Source organism: Bidens hawaiensis, unplaced genomic scaffold (assembly GCF_021521415.1).
Source record: "Bidens hawaiensis isolate Kalapana, Puna unplaced genomic scaffold, B.hawaiensis_p1.1 tig00009618_1, whole genome shotgun sequence".
NCBI lineage: Eukaryota > Viridiplantae > Streptophyta > Magnoliopsida > Asterales > Asteraceae > Bidens > Bidens hawaiensis.
In genome coordinates, this window is record NW_027491719.1 from 191,791 (window position 1) to 216,157 (window position 24,367).

At 35.9% G+C, this 24,367-nt stretch overlaps 1 protein-coding gene across 1 annotated transcript; it reads right to left on the reverse strand.

Annotated features, from left to right (window-relative positions):
• Positions 1–1,676: 1,676 nt before the first annotated feature.
• Positions 1,677–3,403, reverse strand: LOC143533102 (NAC domain-containing protein 83-like). The gene is made up of 3 exons (XM_077027972.1): positions 3,158–3,403; positions 2,096–2,358; positions 1,677–2,018 (listed from the first exon to the last, which is right to left on the reverse strand). Exons 1-3 carry the CDS (start codon positions 3,342–3,344, stop codon positions 1,740–1,742), a joined length of 729 nt encoding a protein of 242 aa, XP_076884087.1. The 5' UTR covers positions 3,345–3,403; the 3' UTR covers positions 1,677–1,739.
• Between the last annotated feature and the right edge of the window lie 20,964 nt (positions 3,404–24,367).

Here is a 24,367-nt window from a genome sequence, read left to right on the forward strand (position 1 = left end):
CACCTGCAACTCCACCTCCATTGTCAAAACCATAAATATCCATTGTCTCATTTACGCCGGAAATCACACATGTTGTCGGAATACTTATGGTTCGTCGGAGTTAGGCCTTGTGTCATTGGAAAGACGACCGTTACTAACCGAACGTCACCTGTTTTCGGTTGTGTATCTGACGACCGTTACTGATCGGAACGTCACCGTCAAGGTTGATGTAAAACTTACCTCAAAACGATGGTTCAGATGACTAAAGAATGCTTCAATTCCGGTGCTTAAACTTTTAATTAACAAAAATCAAGCTGTTTGGAGCACCATTTCGAGTTAAGTTTTTACATTAATCGATTAGTATTCTCATTCCGATCAAAAGCCTTAAAACATCAATTTGAAATTTGGAAAAAACTTAACGGAGTTAAGTTTTTTTAACAGAGGTACAATAAAAACAAATGGTATGAAAGTTGGGTCATGACCACTATTTTTTTAGTCTGGATTATTATCGACTAAATGCATTAAGTTGATATTATTATAATTCAATTTGTCAAAAATAAATGGGAATTAGAATAGCCACAAATGGAAAGAACTCAAGACGTATGGGCTTAAGACCCGTTATTCAATTAAACTCAAACAAAAAGTGACGCCAAAAACTCAAAGAACAAATGGTTGGAAGAACAAATATCAGTCTGTAAACATAGAAATGGCTTTGTTCTTAACTCTTATTAATCTAAGCTGCCTTAACCAATCTGGAACTAACTAGGTAACTATTATAACAGAGTTGGCGAGTTGCTACAACAATCCATCTAGTCGGTCTTGGTTGTCGGTTGTATATAAGCTACGAGATGTGAAATAACACAATAAAACATGAATCGAGTCCAAGCCTTAAGGAATGCCACATCAGAGGTCAAATCAGATTCATGTTTTATGTTTATTATAAACTTGTACATAGAGTTGTATGTTGTTATTAGAATGTAACAGTTTTAATGATATTTTAGGTTGAATGAAAAAAAAACGTATATAAGATAAAGGATTGGTGAAGCCCAATAGGCCCAATATGTATGGGTCCAAAAACAAATGATCACATATCACTAATCATCTGCCCTAAAGTTTACTTTTTATGTAATCTTTACAAGCATAATTACATATGATAGCATATCATTAATCATCTCACCTAAAGTTTGAGAGCTCAACCATATAAAATGTCCCAAAACATTAGAGAATCTTTGTCTTCCAGTGGATTAGGTGTGTTTGGATTAACAATTACAAAGTGATTATTGTGAATTACTAAGTCATAATCAAATTATTAAAGTTAACATAGCTACGTAACCTTAGGTTTGTCACTAACTACTTTTTATAAACCACTTTTCACACAATATATGATCATTTTAAGTTCTTAACCATAAATAATCAATCAATTAAAATAAAGAACCAATTTTAGGAAACACTATAAGTTGATGTTTAAACGTTTCCAAACACCCCTCTAGTCGTTTTCTTATTATTTTGTACTTATCAAATACATTGATTGAAATAGATATGATAACCAATGTAAATAAAGTAATAAACCATCACCACTAACATTTAAATTTTTTAATCTCATTTAAACTATATTAATATTATCATTTTCATGGGAATCTTGAAAACGAAAGGCTAATAATTAATATTAATATTAATAAATAATAGTAATCTACTACTAAATTAAATTAAACTAAGGATTAACTTTATTTAAACAAAAAAAAAAGAATATAAAACTTTCTTTAATTGGAAACATCATCGAGTTTTCGGCTATTCTCTTCATGCTCATCACACGAACCACCATCATCTGTGATCCCACTTGAACCCGAAGACGATGAATTCGGTGTGATATTCAAATCGGTTCTTCGTTTCTTGCTCGCAGCCATGAAATCGTAAAAAATTGGCTTTGATTTAACTGATTTACAATCGCTAATAATCCCATTTCCCGCGTCGTTATTCTTGCTAACTTTACTTCCTCTTTTCTTTAAAAAAATTCTACAAATAACCCAATTTTCCGAACCCTGGTACAAAATAAACGAATCGTTAGCTAAATGTGTTTATCTTTTTGAATCAAAACAGTAATATAAATGAAAGAAACCTGTGTCGGGTTATTGGGTTGTGGGGTTGCGAGCCTGTACTCGTGCATGATCCAATCAGTTCGTGACCCGTTTGGTGGTTTTCCTCGGTAAAACACTAGTGTTTTCTTCAATCCCACAACTTGATTGTTTCCTGAAGTGACAATTTGTTTATCTAACCCGGTTGCTTTCCAATACCCGGATATAGTAGCCCGATTTGATCGGTTCCCATTCGGGTATTTCACTTCTTTTGTGCTGAAAAAAAATCTTTCTTGCTCACAATCACCTAAAATGAACATACATAACAAAAAAATACCTTAATATAATGTATACCGTTAGAATTTGAAGAAAAATTGAAACAACATTAATAAAAATATATATATATAATAATTATTATGAAAGTAAATATATAAAATAATATTTTCATGAACAATAATTAAGAAAGTAAATACATAAAAGTAATAGTGTAATCAACTAATCAAGGCTTGTAATCATAGATAGAATTCTAGGGGAAATTTTTCTATAAAAATAAATAATAGTTATGAAAGTAATAATATTCATCTATTTGACGCCGCATGTTCGAATCTCACTCATGTGTCATATTCGTGGATTTAAACCTGGGTGAAGCACCAATATGTGGATTAGGTCTCACGACATCGAACCCCATGCATTCCAAGGTTATTGCATGTGTTCGTAGTTCAGTAAAAAAAATGCAGATAGAATTTTGGTGTGAATCATTCGAAGCGAAGGAAAAAAGCCAAGTAGTGATCGCACTTTTGTAAATAGGTAAATAAATAAATATTTAAGTTTTTTTATGTAAAATACTAAAATTACTTTAGATTAATTATTATTACGCTAACGTTATGGTAACAATTACAGAGTATTTTGCTATTTAAAAAGTATAGCGTCATAAATCACTCTAGCATTTTGCGCGTCAAGTCAACGTCACATATAAAAATTCATTTGAACCGAATCCCACCACTTCAAATAGATTATAAATCTCCAAAACAATCAATGATTGCTCAATTTATAATATTATATTAAACCATAAATTGCTAATAACAAAACATGAACAAAAATGTTACCTGGTAACTCCCAAGGATCAGACTTGCAAACATCAACTTCAGGAATGATTGAAGAAGGCGAAGGCAAAGTCAAAGCTTGTACTTTACGCTTCAAGTATTGTACAACCAGTTCTTCATCAGTTGGATGAAATCTAAAACCTGGAGGCAATCTTAACACGCCATTTTTGACAAAGTTCATTTTTTCCATATTTTGTTGATTAATAAAAAAAATTAAAAAAAAAATAATATAAAATAATAAAAAAATAAGGTGTTTGAAGAGATTAAGAATAATAATAAGATGAAGATAAAATAATAAAAAAATAAGGTGTTTGAAGAGATTAAGAATAATAATAAGATGAAGAGGATGTTGTTGTGTTCGTGTGGGTTGTAAGAAGGAAAGTGAGGATAGGTTGTTTTATTTATAGTAATGGTTGGAGATGAGATGACCGGAACAAAGTGTATTTGGCGTAAATAAGAACTTCTCTCATTTGAAGGAATATTATTAGAAAAATATAAATATTATTATATATTATAAGTTGTCGTCTCCTATCTTGTTTATTTTATTTTTTATGGTATTAAAAGATCTATATGTTGGTTTGAGGACCTCTACAAGTGTGTCAAGTTATTTGGTAGAGGCTTTTTATTTATGGTGTTGTGGTTTAATCGAATATATGGAGTTTCGGATACCTGGAAATTTTGAACAGCAAGTTTCAATATCCGAATTCTAATCCAAAATTTAGGATTTTCAAATTTCGGATTTGAATAACCGAATTCAAAGAAAATTATTATTAAAAAATAAAAAATAAAAAAATAAAAACTTTAACAATCCATTCATAGTGTTTACTTCAAAATAAAAGGTAATATGTGCAATAAGTTTCACCGCAAGCTCTTTTTGAATATCAAAACCAAGTCTAACTAGCATTCATAAATCATGGGTTATTTAATAACTTTTAAAAATACATTTTATAATTTTTTTACATTTAAAATCTCATATCCAATTTTTTTTCCAAGTAAGTCGTTTTTTTAATAATTTTTTATTATTTGATAACTTTAAAAATATGTCCTAAGTTTTCTAAAATCACTATCCTACCGAAAAATAACGGATAACGGCTAGATTATCCGAATTTTTTATTATTTCTGATTCAATTTTTTTTTTCACATCCGTAAGTAACCAATAAATTGTAGTTTTTGTATTTTAAACTAGGTTCATTGGACTTAAAAAAACATAAATATTAAAACAAACTTAATACGATTTTATTAATATTACAAAAAAAATTCCAATTACTAAACATCAAATTACATAGTGTTATCACTATTGAGGTCCCCTAAACATTAAAGATCATATAGTGATTTAAAACAAAATTCACCTCCTATCTTATAAAATTATTATTTGATAATTTAAAAATAAAAACATTGATATATTGATAAAAGAAAAACCCCAAAAAGTTGAAGTGGTTGGATGGATGATGATTACCATTACAATGGATGGAAAATTTGTAACATCGTTTCTTTTTGGGATACAATTCACGTCATCAAATCTTTGGTTGAGACGGGTTTCGGATTGCACCGTTTTCAACCTTTGTTTGGTAAGAGTTGTGAGTTTCTTTTTATCCCAGAAAATCTTTTAACCAATTTCTAAATCCGTCTTAAGAATTGTGAGTCGTGACATACCCATGTGATATATGCATTAATCATAAATTAGAATAATTGTTTTTAAAACGAGAGCTATATTATAAAGAAACTATCTAATAAACAAATAGATAGGACGATACATGATAAATTTGAGTATTGATCGGTTTTTTTTTTGTTTTAGTTTATGAACAAACCAAAACTTTATAGTAATTTATAGTTTATTGTTGAGAAAAACATTATCATTACGTACTTATACGTTGAAAACAAATTTGTTCAAGAATGCATATAATAATAACGTTGAGATATTACTAAATTTGAAACATTTAACCTTTTTTTCTTCTGTAAATTGAACAAATCAAACGGACTTTTTTTTATATATTTGAAACCGTCTTGTTAAAAGCTAAGACGAACTTGAAAAATTTGAGTTAAAAGCGAAATTACAGTATAAATATGTTGTATAATTTTATCTCTAATCAAACAATGATATAAATAAGAAATTTAGTTTTAATAAATTGTATAAAAACTGGTTAGTAATGTTTTAAATTATAATTATAATGCATAATACCATCTAACTAGATTTTAAGAATATATATATATATATATATATATATATATATATATATATATATAGTAGAGTAATCATGTGTTCCTTTAAAAAGTAATGTTTACATCTTTATAGAAGGCAATCAGACAACAAGATGTGTCACCTTTCCGGATAGCAAATCGAAGTCATGTAAAATAACATTCATCGAGCATGAAGTCAGAACTCATAACATTACTATTCATAATTCATTGGATACGAAGTAGTTCTACAACTTCATACATAATTTCTCTAAAACATCTCATAATGATGTATCTTATTTGAAAGTTCAAGTCTTAAATAATTATTAACAAGAGTTTAAAGCTTAATATTTTCAGAATACATGTTACAATCTTTGACAATTTTAACGGTAAAAGTTTAATTGTGATCAATATAAAAGTGACCGTTTCATCAATGGTAAGTTTAGATACACAAGTGCAGTTTAAGTTATAAAATTAGCTTTACATAAAAATTAAAATTTCTCTAATCATATTACACTAATATTTTCCAAAAAAAATAAAAAAAAATCTAAAATAATTTTCTGAATCAACCCGAACCCTTTTTATACATACCAAAAAGATACATATTTTAATCCGTAAACTCAAGTAACCAACTAGTTTCACCGTCTATCGTAACAAAATGGAGTGGTTAGAGAGGAATAAATGTAAATGGTCCTGCATGCTTCCAAAACGACGGACACACACGTCGTACCGGCGGTGATATAGTTGTGACATACGAAGCCAAATTCGAAATGAAATTGGTGTCCACATTTTCATGATTTCCTTGTCTCACTATCTTGGATCATATTTTTGAATATGCTACATTTAGCTAAAAATTGCACTACCAAAACACTTGTTTGTCATTGATGCTTTATTTTCCAACCCTTTGCTAATCATCATAGTTTCAAGTTTTCAACTATAAACCTTTATTTAAATTCCATACCAATTATGTGGTATCATGTGTTTTAATTTGCAACCATCATTAATCTTTTGAAACTAGTATTTGGTTGGAGTTAAAGATATGGGTCGGGAACATGGGGCCAGTTCAAGCTAATGGATCGATCTCATTAATTTTTTAGAATGATAACTTTCTTGTATTTAGGCTATTGCACTCTTCACATTTGAAGAGCCCTGATGCCCCACTCTGGCCAAACTATGTTGTCTTAACTAGGCTCACGCTGGCTTCAGAGTTTATTTGGGCGTTCCCCCGAGAAACCATACCGCTGATTGCCACTTGACAGCCGTTGTGCCACCACAAGAGCGTAACTTATAATAAAAATTAATTATCTATTTTATTTATTAGATAGAGAAAATTTTAATTTAATAGACATGTAGGAGTTTGGATTTATTTCTAATTGTAATTGTGTCTCTAGATAACACCTCCTATTATGGATAATTGATTAAGTTTGATTTACTTTTTTCATTAATAAAATTGATGAGTTGTGCTAATTATTTTTTAGTTTATGTTCAATTAATCAATTACCAATTCACCTCCCGTGATATTTAGGGTCTTAAAAAAACATTTTAAGTAGCTTTAATTGTCCCAAAACAAATTTCTGTGATTATACGTCAAATGAGTAGTTGATGAGCCAATAGTTCAAGGAAAAATATAATGATGTATAAGTTATTCAAGAGCTACTCAAGATCGTTTTATTAAAAACTACGTTCAAGAAGGTTTTATTTGAGCCCGAGCCAACCTTCATACATAATATGCATATATATAAACTAGTTATATATATACATATTATGTATGCATATATAATATGTATATATATAACAAATAAAATTGAGTTGAGCGTTATATAAACTAGTTATTAATAACAAATAAAACTCGTTAATCTTTTTTACCTTGCAATATATCACATCAAATTTTAATAGGGTTGCATTCTAGACAGAAAGTCAGTTTGACGAATATAGTTTTGGGTTATAAAATTAGTTAAAGACAATGTGTTAAAGATAATATTAAACCTATTAAACAAATTATTAAGGTTGTGACAAGATAAGTGAATATGTGATCGTGTAGTGGGGTGTTGTTGGTAAATAAAACAAAACATATAAGGTGGTAGCAACGTGGGACGGTTGTGGCAACTGGTAGCGGTGTTCAAGGAAATACAAGAAACTATGAATTTGTTTTGTGTTGGTTTTGTGTTTGGAATAAAAAAATATTAAGAATAAAAAAATACTATTATATGTAAGCAAATATACATCTATCTTTTAAGGGCATGTATTCAAGTATAAACAAGGTATGAATTTGCTACAAAAATTTATATCTTTTTAAGGGTTTCATTACGAATGTGGGTGAGTAAAATTCGAATAGCTAGCATAGGCGTTGTTGTCGTCGTTTTCTTTATATACTAACATGTTTAAAGGTTTTCATGTCAGGATATGGCCTATATGATTGACAATGGACCGTATCCACGGCTAATCTTTGGAAATATGTTGGTGAACAAATTTGGTCAAGGGAAGTCATATGGAATGTATTGTAGAGTAGGATTCGCATCGTCATGTATTTTCTTTAAATCTTCATCTTTGAAGCCTTTGTCCACATTTAATTCCAAATAGCTTGGTTTTCTTTTAATATATACCAAAATTCACTAATTACAAGTACTCCGTAACTAAAAACAATGAATACCATATAAACCAAAGTCAAATAAGAGGAAATGTATATAGAAAAAATCTTTATAAAACACTTAACAAGTCATAACTAATTCGTTCATTTTATATCAATGTAGATTTGTTGTCTTAACCCTCACACCGCACCATGATAGTTTCCACATTTCTTACTAGTGTTGTCATCTAATATCTAATCCATCACTCCCCTCCGTTATCTTATCTAGAGATACAACTCACCCCAATTTCCCCTAAACACTCAATTTCTTATCCAGACGTTCCACGTTCTCATATCTTCTACCTATAGCTTAAGCACTTGGGTCTTTTTAATTTCAATTTCGGCACAACTTATTGCCCGCTTAAACACCTCACTATTGTAATTGGATCTTCTTATTTAATATATGAAGAAATTTTAACTATGAAAAAAAAATGGTTAATTTTTTTTATTTTACCTAATTAATATAACTCAAAATATCATTTGTTATAAATTAGAATAGAACCATGAGTGTAACTCAATATATCATTTTGTATTTGTTGACCAAATAAAATATAATTCTGCAAACATAAGTTATGGTTATGTAAAAGAAACGTCAATATTCGGATATGTTGCGGCCGAAACTTTCACACTTTATTTATTTTATTATTAAAATAATAAACATAGAAAAGAATATGTAAAAGAAAAAAAGAAAACAATTGTTTTAGGAGAAGTTTGCGCGTGGGAAGTAAAGAGAAGGACAGAAGATAGAAACGTCAAAGCCTGCAATTATTCCTTCTTTTTACTAAAATAATTAACTATTTTGTTAACAGAATATATTATTTTAATAATTATATTCGTTAGTTTTCTTTTTACCATTCTTAAAACATATGTATTTTCTTATAGTCATTATAATTACAATTTTATACATATAAAGTATATATTATTTTATTGTTAACATAATTTTATATGATATATTTTATATTACGTAATTATATATGAATTACATATTTTGAGTAAAAAACTATTTAATCTATATAAATGAGATCCAACTTAAGATCAAGTTCGAGCTTGTTTAAGTTCGAGTCAAATTGAGTATTTAAAAGGAGATAGGAAGCCTAAACTTACTAAGTTATTGTTATAAAAATTTTTTCTCCATGATATTAAAATTTAATATAACAAAATATATAAAATTATATTATTAGTTGAGCGAAATCTAAAATATGAAAATGAGTGGTTTGATAGTAAGTGGTGGTGGAGCAATAGTATAATAAAAGGAAGTTACGAAATTCAACTCTTTAAACTTATAAAAAGGGGTTGCCCTCCTTTGAAGCATACTACATTGACCTTCTAAGCTTTTTTATATACTAAAGCATGTGAAGAGTAAAGACTCACATGTTCTACGAATTTTTTTTACAAAGATAAAAGTTACACACAAAAAAAGACACGAGGAATCAATTTTTTCTATAAAAGTTTCTTTTATTAAGATTGGGTAAATTGATACTCTTGCTTGCTTTTATTATCTACATATTGAAAATGGTTTATTTTATAATATGAGCAATTAATGCAACCTTATGTTATATAAAAAGTTTGTGTTAGTTTTTGCATGTGAAATTTGGATATGGATACTATTTAATTAGTAATCAGAAGTGAAAAGGAGCTACTAAATAGTTCTTTGTCAAAATTAGAAAAAATTATTAAAAGACGCACTTTATATTATCGGTTTAACTAACTAAAGCTTCTTACATCACTATGTTACTTATATGTATTCGCATATAGTGACTTTTACGTGCAACCCATGTGAATTATAAATGTGGAACGTCTTTAGGGCGAAAGTATATTTAATTTTAAAATTAACAGTAGTTTTAGACGCATGTGATTACTGTTTGGATCAATCATTATAATCACGTAGTACTTTAATGCATCAAACCTAGAGAATTTAAACGTACCAATGTACTTTAGACAACTTGTTGTAATTTGTTTTAAACACACCATTGTAACTAATATAAACGCACATTTGTAATTATTCGTGTTTGGACGTTAGTTTTGACGTGAAGAATCTTCGATAATCAACCATGCCATCGACAAGGTCAACAGGGGGCTGGTGTTCACCATCGACACCTCCCTCCACCTAAAAGTGTAATAATAATATTATTATTATTATTATTTTATAGGCTAAGCAATGATGGGGATATATTTTTCATTGAACAATAATTAAAGCAAAAAAGGAGTCGCATAAATACTAATACAATAGTTGAATAACAATTGTTATAATTATTGGTAGCTATGCACTTTAAAATTATTATAATAATAATAATGTCAATCATTCCAATATAATGGCGTTTCTTTTCTATTCAATTAGATTATCATCTGATACTTGGTAGTGGCCAATGGCTATGTTTCAACTCACATATTTCGTCCTCCACTTTTATTTTTATTTTTAATTTATAGCGTCTTTAACCCTTTTATAGGTAATAAAAAAAGTTTTAATCAATAACCTCTACCTTAATTGGTTGAGATGACTTACTTAAAAACTTCAGTCTATAAAAATAAGATATTTGGTTCAAGTTTCACCTATGACAAAACTATAGAATGTTTAAGGTTCGACAATTAGGTTTCTCATCTATGTGGGTTTTCTTTTGAGGTGGAATGAAAATGATCGGGCAATGATCCGAATGATCATTCAAAAAGAAAAAAATAAAATAATTAAGGCTCACGTTAATCAAGTTTTAAGTGTGCTTTAAATGTTCAAGTTAGTTGAATCATACAAGTAAAGTGTTTCTTTCAAAGACAAGGCATAAGCATAAGCTTTTGTCTATATGATTATTACTTTTTAATGTAGTAATTAATTCAAATGTTTTCATCTTTTAAGTAAAACATTTAGTTTTGAGTTAAGCTTGTAGTTTAGTAATTTCTTGTTTTATAAGTAAACTATCATATTAATATTTTACAATTCTTTAGCACAATGATTATAATTTTTTTTTATCATATGTGATTATTTGTATTCATGTTTCAAAAACCATATCAAATCAGTCACTTTAAGCACTCAAACTATAAGCTAAAATACCAATGATACCAACAATTTGGTCACAAGTTAATGGACTAGGCGTCTCGAGCGGACTTGTTTTTGACTGAGTTGGTGGGAAGTCATCGATGCTTGTTTTTTTCCTTTACTAGACTGACTGATCTTGAAAAACCTACTATATATTAGTTAGCGGTTCGACTCCAATTTTCAAATAATCATCTTGCATATTCTTCTTACATTTTTTTGCATTATTAATGTTAGTTTAGTTTTACATGTGTTTAACTTAGTTCTTGAAATATATGATCATAATTAGATAGAATTTTATTATAACTAATAATACAAGATAATACAAGTGAAGTCCTCCTCCAAACAAGCAAACATTGATACGTAAGCTTGAATTAATTACACTCCATATATTAAATGAATTTGGTTGCCCTTTGTTTATTCTCATTTTATTTTATTTGTTCTCATTGTATTTTATAATTCTTTTACGTACCCCATATGCATTGATGATTAAACATACAATAAGTTGTATTCAATGTCTCTAAACCAAAAATGGTAAGAGAGAAAAAACAAAAAACAATAAAGTTCCAACTATAAAACATTATCTATAAATAAATATAAATTCATTTCGATAATTGTGGAGTATGACTCCATGTGACTAGAAACACCACCTTTAGTCCCTAGCAAAACTTGAAGAAAACTAATATTAATAAATAACATATAATTAAGGTTTTGACTATCCAATTTAAACATTATAGTGAGTACAAGTAAATAGTTATTATCGGCTAAAAAATTAAAACCAATAGACACGTAACAGAAAACTCATGGATACTTTAATACCCTCCTAAGTCCTAACTCATGGAATCAAGTAAAACACAGGCTACACTATACTAGAGGTGTAAATCCTAACCGATTAACCTAAATGAGACCAGTTATAAACCGACGTTGACTATAGGTTAGGGACGGGTTAGGTATATTTGAACACGAACTAAGTAACCGAAACCGGTTGATTTTAATAGGTTAATAACCGGTTATTGCCTTTAGTAATACTTTTGACCATTTTCAAACGGCTATATGGTGGTTAGAAACATTCCATGGGTTAGTATATACAAGTTTCGGCATATTGATTTGATTGCACGGCCACACCATTTCTCTAGCTATCAATAATGCAAGAATGTTATAAAAAACTCTTAGTTTCAAAAGGCTTAAATGACAAATGAAGAAAATCACTACGTGAATATTGACCTTCAGCTACACGAAAAAAGTGTGGCCGTAGGCCTTTAGCCACACACATTTGGTTCAGGTCATATGTGGCCAAATGTCGCGACACCGTGGGTATGATATGGCCACACACAGTTTTTAGTGGCCTTATGTTGTAATAAGTGTGGCTAAAGGGTACAGACATTAGTTGCTGGCCATCAAGAAGCCTCTCCAATAAGTGTGGCTAAACGGTAAAAAATGGTCACATGACTATTTACTATGAGTGACCATTGCACATATTTTGGCCACATGAATTAATGTTTCAGCCACATGGATTTTATAATAATGTGGCCAATAGGATTGTGTTAAGCGTGCATTGTGACCTATACCGTGTGGATATAACAAAGTAATGGCCACATATATTTAATAATAGTGTGGCTAATTATATTATATAGACAATGGATATTACATTAAAAGTGGCTAAATATGTTTATTTGCCACTCAGAAACTGATTTGTAGGTTATAGTGTGGCCATTGTCTTACCGTTTGTCACACAAAATGTTTTTTCTAATATAAAGTGTGGTTATTGTAAAACTTTTCGTCACACATAGTTAAATACTGTGTGGCTAATAATAACTTATAGACACTGGAGGTTATTCGAAATGTGGCTAAAAATGTAAACTTGTTAGTCAAAAACTCTTTTGTAGTTTGTGGTGTGGCCATTGTCTTTACCGTTTGTCACACATAATGCTTTTCCTAATATAAAGTGTGGCTATTGTCAAACTTTTCGTCACACATAGTGAGATACTGTGTGGCTAATAATATCATATAGACACTGGAGGTTGTTGTTAATGTGGCTAAAAATGTGAAGTTGCCACTCAAACCTTCTTTTGTTGTTTGTGGTGTGGCCATTGTCTTTACCGTTTGTCACACATAATGCATTTGTAATATAAAGTGTGGCTATTATCATACTTTTCGTCGCACAAAAATGTTTATGTTGTGGCTAATGGTCATTTATAGACTCTAATTTTTGTAATTTCAGGTGTGGCTATTGTCTTACTTTTGGCCACACCTATTTAATGTGTTCTATGTGGCCAAATTGTGTGTAATTAGGCAATATATAATTATTTTTATTTTTTGTGCAGTAATATAAAACAACTATAAGCAAGCATGACAAAACAAAATTAGAAACAAATTAAATTAACAATAATATTCACTTAAGCAAATGTATATGCAAAATATCTTACAAAATACAAAAATAACGACTACCTATATACTAGCTAAGGCGTCGGTTTTCTTGGCACTGCTCCTTGTCTTCTGTTTGGTCACCCGGTCTATCGTTGTGTACTTTGCCTTTGCCTTCTTGCTAACTCTGTCTGGTTCTTTTGAGGACGGGAGTGGTGGTAGCTGGAACAACAGAATATAAAAAACAAATGTGTATAATTAATGTCGTATTTTGTAATTGAATAGAACAAAACGGTATGCATACATACATACCGAACGTTCGTTTAACTGTTCGTGAACCTTTCAGCGGGAAGTTCGTTTATGTTCATTTATCTTCGTTCAATTACGTTAGTTTAGATTATAAACAAACGAACATAAACGAACACAAGTGTTCATTTTTTAAACTAAATGAAAAAGAACATAGATATTTGTTCGGTTAAGTTAAAAGGGAACAAACCTCCTGGTCACATAAGATTAGGTATTCTGGCCAAGCAACAAAAGTACCAATTGCGTTGCCAACAGTCGTAATTTCACCTGCCTCACATGGAATAATTTCTTGTTCCTTTATGGCTCCATCAACACTAACTTTATAGCAACCCTCCGGGATTGCTTTTCCATGCAACTGTTGTGGAACCGGTGACCAATAAACTCTACCATTTGCCACCTTGTTACGCTTGTCATTCACACACAAACGACACTCATACACCTATAAACCAGCATGTGAAATTAAGATGGCTTAGTTGAAGTCAATATATAAGTACATACCCATGTTGGTGGGAAATTAACAATGTTTCGCGCAGCACATACCTTTATTTCAGCAGCTGGGGAAGCTTCATCCGTAGATACATCAACTTTTCTTTTACGGCTTCTCCGTTTTACCTAAAAACTGTTCAATGAATCAATCAACAATTAAAGGAAAAACTGAAATTGCCAGATACTTACTGACGGTTTTTTCGAGCCGTTACTATCCGGAGTGTGGTGTAGTTGTGTTGATGCTTGATCAACATTGTTCTCTACAGTCTTCATTAGTAATATAACAGAAACTGGATTTGTTAGGACTTATTAGGTTATAAAATATAAAAACTGAAACTGTCAAATACTTACTAATGTCGCACTATGGGGATCGACTACCGTTTGGTCAACACTTTTTTCCACTGACTTGGCCTGCAATTCGGTAAATAGAAATTGAGCACACTCACATTGGAAACGAATTATAAAAAGTACTGAAATTGTCAAATACTTACTGATGTCGCGATATGGGGAGCGGGTACCGTTTGGTCTACACTTTTTCCCACAGACTTGGCCTGCAATTCGATAATAGAAAATGAGCACACTCACATTGGAAACGATTTATAAAAAGTACTGAAATTCTCAAATACTTACTGATGTCGCGATATGGGGAGCGGCTACCGTTTGGTCAACACTTTTTTTTCACAGACTTGGCCTGCAATTCGGTAATAGAAAATGAGCACACTAACATTGAAAACGAATTATAAAAAGTACTGAAATTGTCAAATACTTACTGATGTCGCGATATGGGGAGCGGCTACCGTTTCGACAACTATTTTATCCGCAGACTTGGGCTACAATTAACTTATGCAAAATTAGCACACACTCATGGAAAGTTAATTATTAAAACAAATCAATCAAACTGTCAAATGGTTACCTGAGAAGCGGATTCTTGTTGCACAGCCTCACCTGAGGTTAATATGTTTCCCACATAACTGGCCTACAAATCAATTTATTAGGTTATGGAAAATGAAAAGTCACATGGAAAGTTGTAAAAAACAAAGAAACTGTCAGATACTTACTGGTCCTGGCATTTTATTTTGCGCCACAACACTAGTACTTTGGTTAGAACCAACCTGGTTGGGAACAGGATCTACCTACGAATTGTGACAAAAATAGTGCCAATTATGTATGTCGAATTCATTAATTAATATGCAGCATACGTCACTTACTTGACTTCCCGACATTTCTGGCAACAATCCTTCGAGATGTCTGAACCTGGCCTCAAATGCTAACCGTTCCTTCTCACGGCTTGCTAGCATAGCAGTCGTGGATTCAAGTAGAAACGTCAACCTGTTCACCACTACATCTCTCTGCACCGCCTCATGCTCAAGTTGGGCAATCCGTTGCTTAAACGAGCCTTTTACCCGACTCACACCCCAATATTTACCTGTTGTCAATCCGTACCCAATCCCTTTTAAAACCCCACCTTTCTCTTTGCCAAGCACTAAGGTGACGGTATCTGTGCACGGTTGAAGTGCCAGGGCTCCGGAGGCGATCTGCTCCTCATGCTCAACCTGCAAGAAAACAAATATTCTAATACACTTGTAACACGCTTATGTATCCACATAAAGTGTTGAGACAAGTTATACAGACTCAAGTTTTTTAACACCAATATAAGGCAATGAATTAACTTTAACATGATTTAAAAAGTTTAATACTAAAACATACTAATTTGGTTGCCACGCCTTCGACAACAGCATTCTTGTATGCACCATCTTTGTCCTCCCTTCCTTTCATCCACATTAATGCATGGCCAGGGATCTCATCCGGTTCAATTTCCTTCTTTTTGACCTTGTAAAATATTCAAGAGAAAGCAGATGACGGTCATACGTTAGACACATAACCAACAAATCATTAAACTAGAGAGAAAGCAGCTGACGGTGATTACCAGTTTCTCTCAAAGGTAGGTATAACCCCCTCGTCCCATGTGATGATCAAAAACATTCTTTGCTCGAGTTCCCTTTGATGAAGCCGATTTTTTCTTCAACCACACATTATAATCATTTCATTATATTTAAACAAAAAACATAAACCATATATAGTCGATCAATCTACGTTTGCAGAGTAGAGGATTTATACCTGAAACTTCTCTGATTGTGTGTACTCAACGAAGCGATCCCAGTCTTCTTGCCTGATCATCGTCCTGTATCCCTTGGGTATCGCCTTCAGCTTCAGAGGTTTACCGATGTTCGGCATAATGTATTTGGCATACATTTTTCTTCTGAAATCCCGAAGAAAGTGTCCGAGCCGATTCATCACAGAAGGCCTGCAACAATCCTCAATCTCAAAATATTTCTGCATAATATAATACAGTAAAGGTAAATTACATCTCAAAATATAAAATGCACAAATAGAAATAAAGAATAACCGTTATTTGTTCCCACAGTTTATCTCTAAGCTCCTTCGTGACCTCCCTCCAACTTAAATGTCTCAAGCCAACTATTTCCCTTACAACATCCCCTAAAAAACTTGCAAACTTTGATCTGTTTTGGCCAGTGAACCTACCCAGATTATCAAACTCCACTGCCAGTTTGACACCACCAGAGTTTGCATATTGGGTACACAGCTTAGGTAGCCTCGTCACCCCCCTTGTAGGTTTTTTCGTAGTAGCAAAACTGTTGAGGGGTTCGATAACCATCGTCCCTATAACCTCGTCCGGTTGACCGTCGTCGTCGTTGGCTTCCTCGCTAGAGTAGCCTTCAGTGTCGTCTGATTGAGCGTCGTCGTCGTAGTTGGCTTCCTCATCGGAGTATAAAACATGTTCTTCTTCGATTCTTTCATCTATAAGCTTTGTGACACCCGGTAAATTCCCAACCCCTTAAACTAAGTAATCAACCTAATAATTAGGTGATTGTAAATATTATGCGCGCCATGTTAGTCAGCGCGTGCATTTGTTATGTGCGCCCTGCGCGAGCGCGCTATGTTAAGAATCAGCGCGGGCACATTATGTGCGCCCGGCGCGAGAATATGTTAGAATCAGCGCGGACATTTATGTTTGCCCTGCGCGAGCGCGCCATGTTAGTCAGCGCGTGCATGTGTTATGTGCGCCCTGCGCGAGCGCACCATGTTAAGAACCAGCGTGAGCATATGTTATATGCGCCATGCGTGAACGTTTTGGCCTTATGTTTTCATGTAACTTAAACGTTATGTTGTCTATGGGTTGACCATCCCGCATGATGCTAAGGCGGGTGCATCCTACATCGTTTATGCGCGTGCGGAAGGGAACTAACCTACCCGCATGGCGGGAACGTTGAGAGCTAGTTTGAAGCTCCAGGATGGAATTGACTTCAACATGACTGATCACTATGTTGAAATACCAAAACCACCTGGAGAATCTACAAATGAAACTCAAATGTCCCTAACTGCGAGAAGGTTACGCACCTACCCGCAGCAAAGAAATGTTCTACACGCAGGAAGCTATGCGCACCAAGTTATACGCGCAGAACACTTAGTCAAAATGATCAGATTTAAGGAAATTGTCCCCGCCCAAAAGAGGGCGGTTGCGTGTTTCAGAAAACTTCTACTTTTTACTGTACACTGTCTAAAGCACTGAAAAAGCAAAACTGTAAAAGTCAACTGCCAGCCACCCACTCTCACCAACCACAGCCCTGCATGTCCTGTCCATATCAAATCAGAATCTTTAATCTACTTTTCTACTCTTTTTAATAAATAATAATAATTTCCATACCTTATCATCATTTCAAAAGATTACAATTCCCTAAAGCAAGGGATTATGTTCCCTTGAGTTTGCCTATAAATTTGTAGCCTAAATTATCACCCAAAACACACTTCAAAGAACTACAAACTTGCACTAATCTTTTCCCAAGCATCCATTGTTTCCAGCTCCGATCCTGTTACTAGGTAAGCCGAGATTATAACCTTGAGATCTACTTTCCAACCCTTATATCTTGATCTTAATATATATATTTGTTATTTAATCGTATTCTAGACCTTCGATTCCGAGGCCAACACCAAGAAAACCCGAATCTCGATTAATCCCTTAACAAGAACCACAGGTGAGTCTCACAGCCCCATTTTCACTGTTTTCACTATTTTAAACTGTTTTCGGGGCGAGGGACACGTACTTAAATAATGTTTTATCATGGTATACTTACAAGCTAAGCAAACGATTACGTGTTTAAGTTATGTTTCATGATGAGCAATGCGAACAGTTATCTATGGTTTTTCGATGATAGTGCACCAGATTCGAGTAAGTGATCACTTTACCATTGGAACTCTAAGGGTAGGGACTGCTGGTTTGATCCGCCCACTCGTAGGGGTCGCACCTCTTACACAGACGAGTGCCTAGCATGTCACGGGGCAGTACTATGGGATTAAGCCCGCTCGTAGAGGTCGCTCCTCTTACGCAGACGAGCGCCTTGTTTTCCGGCACAACGTCCGCGCGTAACCCGCGGGACGGTATTACAGCATATATTCGCTCGTAGTGGCAGCGCCACTTACACAGACGAGCACAGTTTTCCAGAAGTGTCCGCGCGTAACCCGCGGGACGGTATTACGTTATTTTAGCTCGTAGTGGCAGCGCCACTTACACAGACGAGCACAGTTCCCAGAAATGTTCGCGCGTAACCCGCGGAACGATTTTATCAGAATATGTTGATAGAACTATGTTTTACCAAGCATGTGTTTTAATGATGCTAACAGAATTATGTTTCAGAATGATTATGATGCAATACGATTTATCAAGTTACTAAAACTTGTGAACTCACTCAGTTTATACTGATTCAAATGTTTTTACGTGTCTTTCAGGAGATAACTAGGTAGCGCATGGAGTCACACTTAGAGCACCACACGCTGAACATCTAAAACAAGCTTTTTGGAAGATTTTGGTTTTATCCCCTCGATGCGCACGGTTACCCGCCGCGCAAGGGGATATGGCGAGGAAATCTTCAGTTTTATACTTGGATGTTTTTTTTTTGTAATCTTAATCAATGTAATGTATTTGTATTAAACATTTCATGCGCAATGAAAATCTTTGAATGTTTTGCAATGGCCCGTGCTTAAGTATCAATCCCCACTCGTGCGCGCCCGGCTGTTTCCGCCGCTCAGGGCCGGGTGTGACAGATTGGTATCAGAGCCAGGTTATAGCGAACTAGGAAAAGAAGTTTTTAACCTAGACTATAACCTTTGGGGAATCGCATGAAATATTTTTCAAAGAATATTTTCAAAAGAAAAATCACACACGCACTTAGGAACACGGGTCACAGTGTCTAGAGATAAGAACATTATGTGCTCTGAGTACATGCGCTAAGTTTGTTGTATTTTCTTTTTTTTTTATGAAAAGAATGCCTCCAACCAGAGCCAAGGGAATTACCATGACACCCGAGGAGCTCGCAGAAATAATCGCGCAGGCGATTGCAACGCATGAGGCCAGCAAGGCCGAATCTAGTCAGGGTCGCCAAGAGAACGAGACCCCAGAACCCGAATCAGGAGCCTTGGACAAAGGTTGCTCCTATAAAACATTCATGGCCTGTAGGCCTTGGCCGTTCAAAGGCACCGAAGGAGCCATTGGGCTCTACAATTGGATTGACAAGATGGAGACAGTTCTCTCCATCAGCGGATGTAGTGAAAACCAGAAGGTCCTTTACGCGACCTGCATGTTCCAAGAAGCAGCTTCGTCTTGGTGGAAGCTCCAAGTAAAGACTTTGGGGCGAGAAGTTGCTCTTCACAAGACCTGGGAAGAATTGAAAGAAATGTTGATGAGAAAGTTCTGCTCTCGCGCAGAAATTCAGAGCTTGCAACAAGAATTCTGGAACCACACCATGGTAGGAACGGACATCGATGCCTACACCAATCGTTTCAACGAGCTTTGCCAGCTGGTGCCAGACATGGCAAACACAGAAGAAAAGAAAATCGAGAGGTACATCTTTGGGTTACCACCTGTCGTTAGAGTCCCGCTCAACGCCGCCGCACCTCCGACCTTTGACGAGGCGGTTGCGCGAGCCATCACCCTTACAAGGGATACGATTCGTGCGGGTATGTTGACTGCTCGCTTGAACGAGCAGCGAACCTCTGACTCCAAGAGGAAATGGAACTCCCACCGAGGATCAGACTTCAAGCAGCCACCGCCCAAGAAGCAGGAAAGCACAAGGGTTTACGCGATTCAAGCCGCGGAACCATCAAGGAAAGGATACAGCGGGCCTTACCCATGGTGCAACAAATGCAAGTATCACCACGAAGGCGAATGCGCGAACGTCACGTGCGCCAAATGTGGCAGACCAGGACACAAGACGGTGAATTGCCGTGCTAAAGAAGCTGGAGCCAATGACAACTGCTACGCATGCGGGAAGCCTGGACACTTCAGTCGGGATTGCCCACAGAAAGGAAACCAAGCTCGCGGGAGAGCTTTTGTGATCGGCGCGGGTGAGGCAAAGGAAGAGCCGAATGTGGTAACCGGTACGTTTTTGCTTAACGGTCATTATGCATCTGTCTTATTTGATACTGGCGCTGACCTAAGTTTTATATCCCATGAGTTTAAAAACTCCCTGGGCTTAGCGACCAGTAGGCTAGACAAACCTTATACTATAGAACTAGCCAATGGTAGGCAGTTATGCGCGAATGAAAGGACTGAGCAATGTGTGTTAGTCATGGGAGGTCATGAGTTCAATATAAACTTATTGTCAATAGATTTGGGAAGTTTCGATATTGTCGTAGGTATGGATTGGTTGGTCGAAAATCTCGCGGAGATTGTTTGTCATGAGAAGCAGGTTCGGATTCCACTGTTGAACGGAGAAACTTTGATGATTCAAGGGGAAAGAAGGGGAGTTGCGACAAAACTGATTTCATGCCTAAAGGCGCGTAAGTGCCTAAGGAAAGGGTGCTACGCCTTCCTGGCGCATGTAGTAGAGAAAGGAGATGAGCGAAGAATTGAAGACTTACCAGTAGTGCGCGAATTTCCAGAAGTTTTTCCTGAAGATCTGCCCGGATTGCCGCCGCCGCGACAAGTCGAGTTTCGTATTGATTTGGTCCCAGGAGCTGCGCCAGTAGCTCGAGCGCCTTATCGCTTAGCTCCATCTGAGATGCAAGAGCTATCCAATCAGTTACAGGAACTATTGGATAAGGGTTTCATACGCCCAAGCTTTTCACCTTGGGGAGCTCCAGTACTGTTTGTAAAGAAGAAGGATGGTTCGTTCCGGATGTGTATTGACTACAGGGAGCTGAACAAGCTGACAGTCAAAAATCGGTACCCCTTACCGAGGATTGACGACTTATTTGACCAGTTGCAGGGATCCAGTTATTATTCGAAGATAGATCTACGGTCAGGATACCACCAACTTAGGGTCCATGAGGAAGACGCACCAAAGACAGCCTTCCGAACCAGATATGGCCATTATGAGTTCTTAGTGATGCCTTTCGGGCTAACTAATGCGCCAGCTATATTCATGGATCTGATGAACCGTGTGTGCAAACCATACTTGGACAAGTTTGTGATTGTGTTTATAGATGATATTTTGATTTACTCTCGAACCAAGTCCGAGCATGAGCAACACCTGAGAATGATTTTAGAATTGTTAAGGAAAGAAAAGTTGTATGCAAAGTTTTCCAAGTGCGAGTTTTGGCTTAGAGAAGTTCACTTTCTCGGTCACGTTGTAAACGAGAAAGGAATACACGTCGATCCTTCTAAGGTTAAAGCCATCGAAAACTGGGAAGCGCCAAAAACCCCAACTGAGGTGAGGCAATTCCTTGGACTAGCTGGCTACTATCGACGCTTCATTGAGAACTTCTCCAAGATAGCTCTACCTCTGACCGCGCTAACTCAGAAAGACAAGGCGTTTATTTGGGGCAAGAATCAGGAAGCGGCATTTCAAATGTTGAAACAGAAGTTATGTAGTGCGCCAATCTTATCCCTGCCCGAGGGGACAGATGACATCGTTGTTTACTGCGACGCTTCACACCAGGGACTCGGATGTGTCCTTATGCAGCGAGACAAAGTTATAGCGTATGCCTCGCGCCAACTTAAGACCAATGAGAAGAACTACACAACGCATGATTTAGAACTTGGAGCTGTTGTCTTCGCGCTAAAGATTTGGCGCCATTACCTCTACGGTACGAAATGTGTAATCTTTACGGATCATAAGAGCCTCCAACATATATTCGATCAGAAGGAATTAAACATGAGGCAACGAAGATGGGTTGAATTGTTGAATAATTATGATTGCGAGATCAAGTATCATCCGGGGAAAGCGAATGTGGTAGCAGACGCGCTAAGCAGAAAGGAGCGAATAAAAACGCTACGAGTCAAGGCTCTAAGGTTGACCATTCACGCAGATCTCTCTACCCGCATCCGAGACGCTCAGCAAGAAGCCTTGAAACCAGAGTTTGTTAAAAACGAATGCCTTGGGGGTATGATTAAGAATTTGGAACTTAAAGGGAACAACACTCGATATTTTGCCAACCGCATATGGGTCCCTCTCAAGGGAGGATTGCGCGAGCAGGTATTAAACGAAGCTCACAAGACGCGATATTCCGTACATCCTGGCGCAGACAAGATGTACCAAGATGTTAAAACGCTGTATTGGTGGCCCAATCTTAAAGGCGCCATCGCGATGTATGTCAGTAAGTGCCTGACGTGTTCAAAAGTAAAGGCTGAATACCAGAAACCATCGGGGTTGCTTCAGCAGCCAGAAATTCCCATGTGGAAGTGGGAACAAATCTCTATGGACTTCATCACCAAACTACCAAGGACACCTGGGGGTTATGACACGATATGGGTTATTGTAGATCGGCTAACTAAGTCAGCACACTTCCTGCCGATTAAAGAAACTGATAAAATGGAAAGGTTAGCCCGACTATATATTCGAGAAGTAGTTTCAAAACATGGAGTCCCAGTGTCCATCATTTCTGATAGAGATAGTCGGTTCACCTCAAGGTTTTGGAGATCATTACAAGAGGGGTTAGGTACTCGACTGGACATGAGTACGGCTTATCACCCCCAAACGGATGGACAAAGTGAACGAACGATCCAGACATTGGAAGATATGCTGCGCGCGTGCGCGATCGATTTTGGAGGTAGTTGGGATACCCACCTCCCGTTGGTTGAATTTTCTTACAATAACAGTTATCACACAAGCATTAAGGCTGCGCCGTTCGAAGCTTTATATGGGCGCAAGTGTAGATCCCCACTGTGTTGGGCTGAAGTGGGCGACAAGCAAATGACTGGTCCAGAAGTGATCCAAGAAACAACAGACAAGATTTTTCAGATAAGGGATCGCCTTAAGGCAGCACGCGACAGACAGAAAAGTTATGCTGATATGAGAAGGAAACCGTTGGAGTTTCAAGTAGGGGATAAAGTACTTTTGAAAGTCTCTCCATGGAAGGGAGTCCCCCGTTTCGGTAAGCGAGGAAAGCTAAATCCGCGCTACATTGGACCATTTGAGATCCTGGAGAGGATCGGTCCAGTTGCTTATAAACTCCGTCTACCCGCCGAACTCAGTGGAGTTCATGATACGTTTCATGTATCCAACCTCAAGAAATGTTTATCTGACGAAACGTTGATTTTACCGGTGGAAGAAATTCATATTGACAAACAGCTGCACTTCGTAGAAGAGCCTATAGCAGTAACCGATTGGAAAGAACAAAGGTTGCGCAGAAGCAGAATCAAGTTGGTAAAAGTTCAATGGAACTCAAGGCGTGGGCCTGAATTCACTTGGGAAAGAGAAGATCAGATGCGCATAAAATACCCACACCTCTTTCAGAATATGGCTTCTGCCAGCAACGTCTCCTAAATTTCGGGACGAAATTCGTTTAACGAGGGGAGAATGTGACACCCGGTAAATTCCCAACCCCTTAAACTAAGTAATCAACCTAATAATTAGGTGATTGTAAATATTATGCGCGCCATGTTAGTCAGCGCGTGCATTTGTTATGTGCGCCCTGCGCGAGCGCGCTATGTTAAGAATCAGCGCGGGCACATTATGTGCGCCCGGCGCGAGAATATGTTAGAATCAGCGCGGACATTTATGTTTGCCCTGCGCGAGCGCGCCATGTTAGTCAGCGCGTGCATGTGTTATGTGCGCCCTGCGCGAGCGCACCATGTTAAGAACCAGCGTGAGCATATGTTATATGCGCCATGCGTGAACGTTTTGGCCTTATGTTTTCATGTAACTTAAACGTTATGTTGTCTATGGGTTGACCATCCCGCATGATGCTAAGGCGGGTGCATCCTACATCGTTT